This window comes from Liolophura sinensis, chromosome 7 (genome assembly GCF_032854445.1).
Source record: "Liolophura sinensis isolate JHLJ2023 chromosome 7, CUHK_Ljap_v2, whole genome shotgun sequence".
In the NCBI taxonomy this organism is placed as follows: domain Eukaryota; kingdom Metazoa; phylum Mollusca; class Polyplacophora; order Chitonida; family Chitonidae; genus Liolophura; species Liolophura sinensis.
Window position 1 is genome coordinate 4,844,156 of NC_088301.1, and position 13,734 is coordinate 4,857,889.

General features: G+C 42.9%; 2 protein-coding genes across 2 annotated transcripts; one reads left to right on the forward strand and one right to left on the reverse strand.

Annotated features, from left to right (window-relative positions):
- The first annotated feature begins 440 nt into the window (after positions 1-440).
- Positions 441-2,608, forward strand: LOC135469860 (prostaglandin E2 receptor EP4 subtype-like). The gene is made up of 3 exons (XM_064748483.1): positions 441-1,214; positions 1,994-2,193; positions 2,605-2,608. The coding sequence occupies exons 1-3, from the start codon at positions 441-443 to the stop codon at positions 2,606-2,608; spliced, it is 978 nt and encodes a 325-aa protein (XP_064604553.1).
- A 2,919-nt stretch (positions 2,609-5,527) lies between these two features.
- Positions 5,528-13,643, reverse strand: LOC135469861 (short-chain collagen C4-like). The gene is made up of 4 exons (XM_064748484.1): positions 13,473-13,643; positions 7,722-7,737; positions 6,775-6,843; positions 5,528-6,012 (listed from the first exon to the last, which is right to left on the reverse strand). Exons 1-4 carry the CDS (start codon positions 13,641-13,643, stop codon positions 5,528-5,530), a joined length of 741 nt encoding a protein of 246 aa, XP_064604554.1.
- Between the last annotated feature and the right edge of the window lie 91 nt (positions 13,644-13,734).

Consider the following 13,734-nt stretch of genomic DNA (forward strand, 5'->3'; position numbering starts at 1 on the left):
CCTATATGACCTTATATGTAGTAACAATCAACAGCGATAATACTGCGTATAATACAACCACGTGTTGTCTTGTTTCAGGTACCTGATTTAACAGCACAGGGATGTGATGACTCTGAATATGAGAGTCATATGAATGAGTATACGATTCAACGGTCTCTGTGGATGATGATTACATCCGTATGATGACAAAACGACTCACTTTTGCCTCAGATGATAAATATAAAACACGTGACTAGACAGGCCAACGGAAGGAGGTTGATCATAAACCAAACTGGTCCCAACGCATAAACATCCAGGGTGAAGCCAGAGGCTGTGCTATTTCGTGTTCGTTTGACTGACATATAGCTGGAGAAGTTGTCGATGCAAAATACCTGATCAGCATCTTTGCAAACATACGAACAGCCCTTCAGGGCAAACGAAAAACGAGAAACATTGCAAGCATGATCACTGAATTTCTGAATGTCACTGTGGCTAGCGGCCCAGGTGTCGGGATAGCTTCGCCCATCGTCATGACACTTACCGGTGTGCTGGGAAACCTCGTATCCCTGATTGTTCTCTACACCAGCAAGATGGAGATCCGGAAGACACCTTACTTCTTCTTACTCATGGGTCAAGCGTGGTCCAATCTCTTCAGCTACCTACTAACAGCACCGATTCCTATCATAGTCTACGCGAACAATCTCAAGTGGCTTGGGGGAAGACCCGTGTGTCAGATGAGCGCGTTCGTTTTGACTGGCTTCGGAATGGTCATCCCGCTCTTTGTCGGATGCCTGTCATTGGAAAGACTTCTAGCCTTGAGATTCCCTTATCTTTATACCCGAAAAGTTACAGTGACTAAAGCCAAATGCATTTTTGCTGTATGTTGGATCTTTGTGATAGCTTTTTCTACTTTACCTTTACTTGGAATCGGCTGTTACGAATTGCAATTTCCTGGAACGTGGTGTTTTTTTAACTTCCACAATGAATCCATCAGTGACTCTGTATATGCCTTCATGTACGCCATATTTAACATCGTCGTCATCGCTGGTATTGTACTGTGCAACATCGCCGTAGTAATGGCTCTGATCGGGATGAAGAAAGAAAAACGCGCTTTGGCTTCGTGTGCTGTCAGCGGCCGACAGAAGAGTTTATTTCAAGTGCAGATGGAGACCCAGATGGTGTGGTTTCTCTGCGCTGTCACTCTGGTGTTTGTCTGCTGTTGGATGCCACTAAACGTATGTATGCTTTTATTAGGTACCAATTAGAAAATGTCAGTCATTAAATAGCAATGATCGTCAACTTTAGCATTTTTGAGCTCAGTTAAAAGCATTCGTATCGTTTTATTTTACGTGTGTGTCAGCTTCATTTATGGTCTAACAGTAGGGTTCAAATCCAACACTCGCTGTGTCGGAAGAACTTCAGCTGATCTATCAGGTGCCCGGAGAGGTGCACTGATTTCCAGGGGCACCTGTTTGCCTGATCACTATCATTCAAGGAGAAGTATGGAAAAAAATAACAATGAAATAAATATATAAACCAATAATCGAAATAATGTAATGAGCAAGCTTCAAGCAGCTACAATAGTAAGCAAACCTCGGGTATGAAATATTCCATGTCGCCTTTGGGACAAACTTTCTGAAGATGATTTTTGCAGAGAGCATTCAAAACAAAGGAACTCCATGTTGTTCCATCGCGCGGAAGTGCACCATTCGCACAAGATCACTAATCGCAGCTTTAAAAGAATTTCCGTGTACTATTTATTATCAGAATGAAAACATATAACACCGACAACAGCCTTCGGAGACTCAGTGTACCAGAAAAATCTTAAGAAGTTATAAACAGTATAGAGAAATTGCCGACATCGGGTGTCGATAGTTTGGCCCGATCTCACACCTTTCAAGTTGTACCTCGCCAGACACTGAGCCTGCTAATGAGTTGTTTATTTCGTTGATGCAAATCTTGATTGGACTGGAAGCTGTTGTCAAGGTTTGGCTATGTTTCAATCGCTTTCAAGGCCCAGATTCTGATAAACCTGACGACGGGAGCTGTCAACCCTCGGGCCGACCTGCTGTCTATCCGGCTGGCCAGTGTCAAACAACTTCTCGATCCCTGGTTGTACATTCTTTTGCGGAGATCAGTGCTCGTAAAACTTGTCAGCCCATTCAAGGCAGTGTTCCATGGATTCCGATCAAAAGGTGTACAAAAGCAACCCAGGTAAGGTTGATATTAATGGTAAATCCGACTTAAGTCAAAGTTGAAGATGTGAATATCATCTATAAAAATGTTTTTGGAGCGAAATAGAATGTAAAGTGTTAATGCAAAGTGGACAATAAAGAGTGTGCGGCAAAGTGCACTTGTTTTTCGAGATTGGCAAGTTATAGGACAAAACACTATCAGTTAAGTCTTAAACTTGTGAGCCTGGACAAACTTACAGATATCTTATGAAGTATTATTGTTTACATATTTGTTTACAACTTTATGCGGACTAATAATTCGGTGAAAAGTATATAGTTCGTTTTGCATAATATCACATTTATCTGCAGATGTAATATTTAACAGTGTTTGACCCCCATCTACAATTACACTACAATCAGTATTAAACCTCTCATGTTGTCTTCCCCACAGGTGAACGTTGTTCTTGTAGGAAAGATGCCATGGCCCATCGGCCCATGTGCTTACCGGTAGTTGAAAGCTGCTGTAGCGATAAATTAAACAAGCACTAAGCGAAGAATGTCCTTTGCGCCGTGTTATTTGGGCGCTTACCATCTGTTGTAATGCCTGTGGCGTCAAACAACCGCGAAAGAAAGAATTCCTATGCAGCGAGTGGTTTTGGATTTCTACAACGTAGACGTATTTACTGTCAGTGGCGGTATACAACCCAGAAGCAAAGAATTTCATATTTCCGCCACACGAGGAATAGGGACAACCAATTTTGAAATTTTCTTGACTGCTCTAAACTCTTCTTCGACTTTGTTTTACGTTGTTTATTATGGATCCAGTGCACGGAAGATTTAGAAGGAAGTCTTTCTGCATTTCAGCTGTGAGTCAGTTTGGGAAGACTGGTCACGGCGATACGAACATCAGCGAGGCAGGATTTTCTGTGATTTTATAAGCCATATTATGTATTAAAGAATTGTTATTGCACGCGAGCGTGACATCTGATACAGTCGGAAATAAGCGTAGAAGAACAAATGTTATGAAACTATCAAAAGTTAAAAACGTCCACCACCACACTGACTTTTGTCCTACACTTCTGGTACTATATCCTTAACTGTGTCGTTAAACAGGAATCCAGTATAGCTTTATGCAGTCTGAGATATATTATATAATATCATAAGTAAAAATGTCTATTCAATCTAATTTTGACAACCATAGTATGTATTTTGCTAACAATTCTATCGCTTAAAATATCCTAAGAAATCGCTTTGAGAAATGAGACACGTGGTGATTCCGGTGATTTTGTACTAACCTAAGAAAAACCCATCCAACCTTCAAGTATACACAATTGAATGTAAGTACAAATGTATTTGGAATAGAAGCAATGCCCTCAGATTTTGATCATATATTCTCTACTTTTGTATGAAAATTTACAGCTTTGAAATTATTTTCTGAAGTTTATACCATGTCTAATCCTTTTCGTAAACATTGTTTTCAAATGACGTTTGTCTTATTTCTTCAATTTATGTCGATTAAAAAGCAATGTGTATCAGCTACAATGTAGACTTTGTTTGAGAAATAACTTGGTTTTCGTGAGTGAGATATTGTTTCAAAATGCTGCATCGAATATTTCTACGAGTTGCTAAAATGGGCGGAAGAAATTACACATACAACAAAACTGAATAGTGTGAGAATTCATACTGGATGAACGGTTGTAAATGAAGGGCCTATATAGCTGTGAGCCATGGAGTAGGATGTGTACATTCTACATAGTAAGCTGTTCTGTGCTGACGTCATAACGCCGGCAACGTAAACAAACTGTATTCTTAGTTAATTGTTCAAAATCTTTTACTTGAAACATTGTCAAGATGGCTCAAATTTACCTAGTCAGTCCATACAGCGGTTTGCGACAGATGTAAATAGTTCACTGGAGTATCCGAGACAGTTGTAGTCTCATTATTGTGGTGGCCTATCAGGATGTTTTCCTCGGAAACCACCCATTTTCCTCTTGAACCGATTTTCCAGAACTCCTTCATATGCATTCAGCACGGTGCACAACACCAATGTAATTAACAAATGAAATAAAAACACTTTATCAGTACAATACAATGTCTAACGCAAAAGTTTAAAAGGCTTTATACCGGTGAGATATTTAGTTGGCAATAAATCGATCAGCGCAAATTCAAGTGAACTTTTGCTAAATAGTTACCTTTCACAAAATATCAGCCTCGCTTGTCGCTCGGCAATAAAGCTCCTAAAATTCACTATGCAGATGGCATTGTAACTTTTCAGAATAAGCTTTTCTCTATAATTCTCTAGAAATTTGAGCTACTCTTGGGAAACACAGAATATGTGATTTGATTAGCGAATGTGAATTTCTTGGCAAAAATCTCAGGTATAACCTCTTTAACCCCTAGAAAACAAGCATACTTGTTGGCTTTTTATTTTCCAAATATTTTACAATCACGATCTTTCGAAGTGATCTTTACAAAATTGTACATGTATGGAATTTTGAGGTAAAAACATGGTCTTCTCGTACAAAGATAGAAAAGTATTCCAGCCATTAGCTCTATGGTGCTATATTTATGTAAAACACTGCTGACTTACGCAGCACTCCTTCGTACCGAGAGTGCGGTCCTCGATATATCCATTTATTACTCAACAATATGGTGGGAGGAAACCGAGGAGAGCCGGAGGAAACCCACGACCATCCGGTTGCTGTCAGGCCTTGCCACGGATGACCAAAAAGGAAACCAGCATGAGATGAACTTGAACTCACAACGATCGCTTTGGTGAGAGGCGCTTCACATGCCCGCTAACCACCAGGCCTCGGAGGCCTCCCCTTAACACACTCTTGTCCACCGTATGACTTGGTTATCCGCAATCCCTGTCCACTTTGCGTCCAATGTATGGAAGATAGGCTTCACCTTGCAAACATGCACTAGACCAAAACATCTCCATTTGCATAGCTAACACGGCTCATGAGTTTATTACTGTTTGAATGTCCCGGATGATCTCTCGACAAAGTTCGGAGACAGTCGACTAAGCTTCCTGCTTTTTCCGAGTAAAGCTCCATATTGGGAAATGGAGATGTTGATTATACGAAAATTTCAAACATCTCGCGTAAATGATAGATAGTGCTTGTCTACACGGAAAATTTTTGGTCCAGTCCAAGCTTGCAACGCGAAACATATTCCTAGACTGACTTACATCGGACACAGAAATGCACAAGGATTACGGACAACCATGTCTTACAGCGAACAACATCATTTAGTTTCGGGCAGCACACTCAGAACCAAAGCGTGCAGGGTAAGTCAGTGCTTGCATGTACGGCTGTGACTCTACATAAATATAGCCCCGTAGAGCTATTCAATCATCAATTTCAATGAATTTATTTCGTGCAAACAACGCACGTAAGTTCGTATCCGTGACGATATTTGGGACACGGTAGTGACCCACAGACGGCCTCCACTTGGTACAGCCGGTTTCCATACATATTTGCTGCGGGACCGAAAGTAGAATCGGGCTGCTGATCCATGCACAGGTACTCGGATTTTTGATGTTCGTGATGTGCGGACATTAGAAACCCCATATACTCCACGGTCCACCCGTATGGACACTGCAGACGAGCTGGGATCATCACGTGACTTGGTCTGTTCGGGCTGTAACAGACAGCGCATTGCACGTCCCGGTTATGCGGATTTCCTACCGTAGAGCCGAACAGGTTATTCGCGGGGTTCACTCGAAACTCCGTCCCGTAAATGTACGAGTTAGACTGGAATCCAGCGCACGTGTCATTCCACTGGGGATTGTGGGGAAGACAGAGATGGTTGCCGCCAGATCCGGAGTGAGAGAAGTGGGACCCTCCCATCACACCTGTAGAAGATCATATCATACTTTAGTAACTGACTGTTTAAATTATAAATTACCCCAATAGCCGCAATGGGCTACAGGTCTCCCAAGTAAGGCTGCATCATGCGAGTTGAATGAACTGACTAAGTTGCCGTATTGGTAGAAGCCACAGCAACGAAGATGCATCGCGGCTAGCATGACGTCACAGACGAGGACAGCAAACGATAGCTGCTACTTGGAACAGAAAAGACGATACTGACGGCATCTAGGAACTCTGACTTCACATCAAGTTTTTTTGTCTTCACCAGAGGGAAGGAATTTTTAGGAACATTTCAGCAATCTTTCACTCATGATTAAAAAGAGTTATTTCAACATTCAGTGTCGTGATAGGATTGAAAAACTCTTGTTACGTCAGAGTTCCTAACCTCTGACAGTATGGTCCATAAAGCTCACCTTAGAATTCAATTATTTGAATTCACTATTTTCACACAAATCTAAAAAAAAATAAATGAAGTATACTGATGTATAGTTTTAAGTGGTCTATTAAGTTGTAGTTTTTGAGGTCTCTTTTAGAGCACTGCTTGGTAATTTTATCCGCCTAACTCGGAGCTTGGGACTATATATGCGTCGTATTGAATTAGATCACCAGGTTGGACGTAGGAACAGCTGCAATCAGAAGGCAACTAGGACGGTACACGAATTGCACACGGATTTGAATATCGTCCATTTTGATTGTCGGCCGTTATATGATCGTCTGTTTGGAGGCCTAGATTCAGATAATCTTACCTGTGTATAAGGTATCCGAGTGACGTGGACAAACTGTCTTCCCCCAGCGAGTGTACACACTGCCGCCAACTTCAAAGGAAAAAAAGAGTTGTTAAAGGTGAATAGTCGTGTGTCTATTAACAATACAGCTGGACTGGAATATGAATTTGAATTATTTCTCTTTAACAGTCAAAAAGCACTCTGTGGCATATTTGTCTTTAACACAGTCGTCTTTACAGCAATGTTCACGGTGAAGCAGGGGTTTTCTGAGTCTTTATGAAAAGCACAAGGATTTCTGCCTAGATTCTGCTACACGTCAACTCAATATCTAGGCATATTTTCAACGAAAGACCACCTTCATGTAAAAGTTCTTTTTCGCTTCTTTGTAGACGATCCGTTGACTTCCTTTAGTGTCGTAACTAGTCCGGCCCAGTTACAGGCTACACTAAAAAAACCTCAGAAAGTCTGTTGTCTGAGTGATGCTGGAATGTATTCTGTTATTTTAACATTATACTGTGTCATATTCCACATAATATCCTGTTAGTCTCATAGAATTTTTATGTTGAATTCATAGATTATGTGTGTTACATTTAACAGCACATTCTGCTGCAATAGCTAAATACATTCTAGTATAACTTGGACACCAGACTTTGTGTTACAATTAACAGATTAATTTTTGAGTGTAGTCGCATTAGGTCATCCAGTGAAAGTTCACCGTCACGTGATCATAGTGGAATGTTTCTAAGTTGGATGTTGTGCAATAATGAGACCGTTTAATAATTAGACAATTAATAATGAAAAGTCAAATTTATTCAGCATTACATTTGCTATACACTGTACTTTGAAAATATAAACTTTGAAAATATAAACTTTAAAAATATTAACTTTTAAAAGATAAACTTTGAAAATATAAACTTTGAAAATATAAACTTTGGAAATATAAAGTTAGGTTTATAATTTTAACTTACCTTCTGGTGATGATCCCTGAAAAAGGATTAACAACAGTTATCGTTATTTCAGTAAACTCCTTCTATCTTTCTACTCAAACATTTTTGCCACATAAGGCTTGCGCAAATAATTAACATTTTAGTTTTATGTCGAAACAGGACAGGAGTTATGCACTTGGCATCACGGAATAGCGACAGGGCCTGTTATCACATAGAATAAGGGGTTAATTGTGATTTATCACAGTAATGAAGTGACCATTTGTCACACACTGTTATAACAATGACTGGTTGTCACAGTCTCTTATCACAGTGACCGCTTGTCACAGATTGTTACCACAGTGACCATTTACCAGACTGTTATATCAGTGATAACAAGTCCAATACTGTCACACAGTAATGAAGTAATCAGTTATCTCAAACTGTTATCACAGTGCCCGCATGTCACAGCGACCACTTGTCACAGACTGTTATCACATTACTCACATGTCACAGACTGTTATCACAGCGACCACTTGTCACAGATTATCACAGTGACTGGTTGTCACAGACTGTTATCACAGTGACAGGCTGTCACAGGCTGTTATCACAGTGACTGATTGTCACAGAGTGTTATCACAGTGACCAAGTATCACCAACTGTTATCAAAGTGACTGGTTGTCACAGACTCTTATCACAGTGACCACTTGTCACAGACTCTTATCACAGTGACCACTTGTCACAGACTATTATCACAGTGACTGGTTGTCACAGGCTGCCATCAAAATGGCTGCTTGTCACAGACTGTTATCACAGTGTGCCTGTTACAAACTGTTATCATAGTGGCCGCTTGTCACAGACTGCTGTCGCAGGGACTGGTTGTCACATACTGTTGTCACAGTGACTGGTTATCACAGACTGTTCTCACAGGTACTGGTTGACACAGACTGCTATCACAGTTACCACTTGTCACAGACTATTATCACAATGACCATTTGTCAGACCTTTATCACAGTGACCACTTGTCACAGACTATTATCACAGTGACTGGTTGTCACAGGCTGCCATCAAAATGGCTGCTGGTCACAGACTGTTATCACAGAGCGCCTGTTACGGACTGTTATCACAGTGGCCGCTTGTCACAGCCTGCTATGACAGTGACTGGTTGTCACAGACTGTTGTCACAGTGACCAATTGTCGCCAACTGTTATCAAAGTGATTGGTATTCACAGACTGTTATCACAGTGACCAATTATCACCAACTGTTATCAAAGTGACTGGTTGTCACAGACTGTTATCACAATGACCACTTGTCACAAATTATCACAGTGACTGGTTGTCACAGACTGTTATCATAGTGACAGGTTGTCACAGACTGTTATCACAGTGGCCGCTTGTCAAAGACTGTTATCATAATGATCATTTGTCAGGCTGTTAAAACTGTTACAGGTTGTCACAGCCTGCTATAACAGTGACTGGTTGTCACAGACTGTTATCACAGTGACCACTTGTCAGAGTGATTTTCAGAGTGATGACGAATTAAAAAGTAAGTTAGTAGGGCTCGATGACAAAGTGATAAGTTGAAATAACGGAAGCTGAAATTTGTGAATATGCAATCATTAGATTCTCAGGTAGTGTAGGTAGGTAATGGAAAACTGGAAAAACTGCCTGTGTTTATATATGTAATGTAGGTAATGTAGGTAGGTAATGGAGAACTGGAAAAATTGCCTGTGTTTGTGTATGTGACCTTTACCTCTCTGCCTGTGTGTATGTGACCTCTACCTCTCTGCCGGTGTTTGCGTATGTGACATTTACCTCTCTGCCTGTGTTTGTGTATGTTACCTCTGCCTCTCTGCCTATGTTTGTATATATGCCTTCTACCTCTCTGCCTGTGTTTGTGTATGTAGCCACTACCTCTCTGCCTGTGTTTGTGTATGTGACCTCTACCTCTCTGCCTGTGTTTGTGTATGTGACCACTTTCGCTCTGCCTGTGTTTGTGTATAAGACCACTACCTCTGCCTGTGTTTGTGTATGTGGCCTCTACCTCTCTGAATGTGTTTGTGTATGTGACCTCTACCTCTCTGCCTGTGTGTGTGTATGTGACCTCTACCTCTGCCTGTGTTTGTATGTGGCTTCTACCTGTTTGCCTGTGTTTGTGTATGTGACCTCTACCTCTCTGCCTATGTTTGTGTATGTGGCCTCTACCTCTCTGCCTGTGTTTGTGTATGTGGCCTCTACCTCTCTGCCTGTGTTTGTGTATAAGACCACTACCTCTGCCTGTGTTTGTGTATGTGACATTTACCTCTCTGCCTGTGTTTGTGTATGTTACCTCTGCCTCTCTGCCTATGTTTGTATATATGCCTTCTACCTCTCTGCCTGTGTTTGTGTATGTAGCCACTACCTCTCTGCCTGTGTTTGTGTATGTGACCTCTACCTCTCTGCCTGTGTTTGTGTATAAGACCACTACCTCTGCCTGTGTTTGTGTATGTGGCCTCTACCTCTCTGCCTGTGTTTGTGTATGTGACCTCTACCTCTCTGCCTGTGTGTGTGTATGTGACCTCTACCTCTGCCTGTGTTTGTATGTGGCTTCTACCTGTTTGCCTGTGTTTGTGTATGTGACCTCTACCTCTCTGCCTATGTTTGTGTATGTGGCCTCTACCTCTCTGCCTGTGTTTGTGTATGTGACCACTTTCGCTCTGCCTGTGTTTGTGTATGTAACCTCTACCTCTCTGCCTGTGTTTGTGTATGTGGCCTCTACCTCTCTGCCTGTGTTTGTGTATGTGACGTCTACCTCTCTGCCTGTGTTTGTGTATGTGACCACTACCTCTCTGCCTGTGTTTGTGTATGTGACCGCTTTCGCTCTGCCTGTGTTTGTGTATGTGACGTCTACCTCTCTGCCTGTGTTTGTGTATGTGTCCTCTACCTCTCTGCCTGTGTTTGTGTATGTGACCGCTTTCGCTCTGCCTGTGTTTGTGTATGTTACCTCTACCTCTCTGCCTGTGTTTGTGTATGTGACCTCTACCTCTGCCTGTGTTTGTATGTGGCCTCTACCTGTTTGCCTGTGTCTGTGTATGTAGCCACTACCTCTCTGCTTGTGTTTGTGTATAAGACGACTACCTCTGCCTGTGTTTGTGTATGTGGCCTCAACCTCTCGGCCTGTGTTTGTGTATGTGCCGTCTGCCTCTGTGCGTGCGTTTGTGTATGTGATCTCTACATCTCTGCCTGTGTGTATGTGACCTCCCCCTCTGTGCCTGTGTTTGCGTATGTTACCTCTACCTCTTTGCCTGTGTTTGTGTATGTAGGCGTCTCCGCCTGTGTTTGTGTATGTGACCTCTACCTCTCTGCCTTTCTTTGTGTATGTGACCTCCTCCTCTCTGCCTGTGCTTGTATATGTGACCTCCATCTCTCTGCCTGTGTTTGTGTATATATGCCGTCTACCTCTCTGCCTGTGTTTGTGCATGTGGCCTCTACCTCTCTGCCTGTCTTTGTGTATGTGGCCTCTACCTCTCTGCCTGTGTTTGTGTATGTGACCGCTTTCGCTCTGCCTGTGTTTGTGTATGTTACCTCTGCCTCTCTGCCTATGTTTGTGTATGTGACATCTACCTCTGCCTGTGTTTGTATGTGGCCTCTACCTGTTTGCCTGTGTTTGTGTATGTGACCGCTTTCGCTCAGCCTGTGTTTGTGTATGTTACCTCTACCTCTCTGCCTGTGTTTGTGTATGTGACCTCTACCTCTGCCTGTGTTTGTATGTGGCCTCTACCTGTTTGCCTGTGTTTGTGTATGTGGCCTCTACCTCTCTGCCTGTGTTTGTGTATGTGTCCTCTACCTCTCTGCCTGTGTTTGTGTATGTGGCCTCTACCTCTCTGCCTGTGTTTGTGTATGTGACCGCTTTCGCTCTGCCTGTGTTTGTGTATGTTACCTCTGCCTCTCTGCCTATGTTTGTGTATGTGACATCTACCTCTGCCTGTGTTTGTATGTGGCCTCTACCTGTTTGCCTGTGTTTGTGTATGTGACCGCTTTCGCTCAGCCTGTGTTTGTGTATGTTACCTCTGCCTCTCTGCCTGTGTTTGTGTATGTGACCTCTACCTCTGCGTGTGTTTGTATGTGGCCTCTACCTGTTTGCCTGTGTTTGTGTATGTGACCTCTACCTCTGCCTGTGTTTGTATGTGGCCTCTACCTGTTTGCCTGTGTTTGTGTATGTGACCGCTTTCGCTCTGACTGTGTTTGTGTATGTTACCTCTACCTCTCTGCCTGTGTTTGTGTATGTGGCCACTACCCCTCTGCCTGTGTTTGTGTATAAGACCACTACCTCTGCCTGTGTTTGTGTATGTGGCCTCTACCTCTCTGAATGTGTTTGTGTATGTGCCGTCTGCCTCTGTGCGTGCGTTTGTGTATGTGATCTCTACCTCTCTGCCTGTGTGTATGTGACCTCCCCATCTGTGCCTGTGTTTGTATATGTGACCTCTACCTCTTTGCCTGTGTTTGTGTATGTTACCTCTGCCTCTCTGCCTGTGTTTGTGTATTTGGCCTTTACCTCTCTGCCTGTGTTTGTGTATGTTACCTCTACCTCTTTGCCTGTGTTTGTGTATGTGGACTCTACGTCTCCGCCTGTGTTTGTGTATGTGACCTCTACCTCTCTGACTTTCTTTGTGTATGTGACCTCCTCCTCTCTGCCTGTGTTTATGCATGTGGCCTCTACCTCTCTGCCTGTGTTTGTGTATGTGGCCTCTACCTCTCTGCCTGTGTTTGGATATATGCTCTCTACCTCTCTGCGTGTGTTTGTGTATGTAAACTATCTTTATACCTGTGTGTATGTTACCTCTACCTCTCTGCCTGTGTTTGTGTATGTGTCCTTTACCTCTCTGCCTGTGTTTGTGTATGTGCCCTCTACCTCTCTGCCTGTGTATGTGTATGTGTCCTCTACCTCTCTGCCTGTCTTTGTGTAGGTGACTTCCACCTCTCTGCCTGTGTTTATGTATGTGACCTCTACGTCTTCCTGTGTTTGTGTATGTGGCCTCTACCTGTTTGCCTGTGTTTGTGTATGTAACCTCTACCTCTGCCTGTGTTTGTGTATGTGATGTCTACCTCTCTGCCTGTGTTTGTGTATGTGACGTCTACCTCTCTGCCTGTGTTTGTGTATGTGGCCTTTACCTCTCTGCCTGTGTTTGTGTATGTGACCTCTACCTCTCTGCCTGTGTTTGTGTATGTGACCTCTACCTCTGCCTGTGTGTATGTGACCTCTACCTGTTTGCCTGTGTTTGTGTATGTAACCTCTACCTGTTTGCCTGTGTTTGTATATGTAACCTCTACCTCTGCCTGTGTTTGTGTATGTGACGTCTACCGCTCTGCCTGTGTTTGTGTATGTGGCCTTTACCTCTCTGCCTGTGTTTGTGTATGTGACCTCTACCTCTCTGCCTGTGTTTGTGTATGTTACCTCTACCTCTCTGCCTGTGTTTGTGTATATGACCTCTACCTGAACATGTGACTTCAACATTCATGTCAGGATACTCTGTCTGTGTTATCAGTTTGGTTGAATAAAGTTTTCCATTCATCTAAAATAAAAGGATCAAGGGCTTTTGATTTTTAAACATTGCGCTCTCATTCAATAAATAATAGGGTAAGCAGGAACATATAAATGTGCTTTGGCTTACCTTATCTCCTTTGCAACCTGTTTGACCAGGTGGGCCAGTCGGACCGATATCCCCTTTCTGACCATCTACTCCCACTGGGCCCACGTCTCCTTCTTGCCATCTAACCCCATGGGACCTTATCTCCTTTTGGCCCAGTTATTCCTACTGGGCCCCTGTCACCTTTCTTTCCAGCTGGTCCAACTGGGCCTCTGTCACCTGTTAGGCCCATTGGTCCAGTTCTGCCATCTTCTCCTTTCTGTCCCTTTTGTCCAACGGGACCTACGTCTCCTGTATACCAGTTGGACCCCTCGGACCAATATCGCCTTTCGGCCCACATGGTCCAGTTGGGCCGATGTCTCCTTTTAGGCCTTGTGGTCCCGCATATCCCATATCTCCTTTCTGTCCAGATAGTCCAACTGGCCCCATTA

Coding starts and splice junctions, on each gene's coding strand:
- LOC135469860 (XM_064748483.1), top strand. CDS start 441: ATGATCACTGAATTTCTGAATGTCACTGTGGCTAGCGGCCCAGGTGTC. Junction 1,215..1,993: donor GCTGTTGGATGCCACTAAAC/GTATGTATGCTT, acceptor ATCGCTTTCAAG/GCCCAGATTCTGATAAACCT.
- LOC135469861 (XM_064748484.1), bottom strand. CDS start 13,643: ATGTGGGCCGAAAGGCGATATTGGTCCGAGGGGTCCAACTGGTATACA. Junction 6,013..6,774: donor CTCGGATACCTTATACACAG/GTAAGATTATCT, acceptor GATCTTCTACAG/GTGTGATGGGAGGGTCCCAC.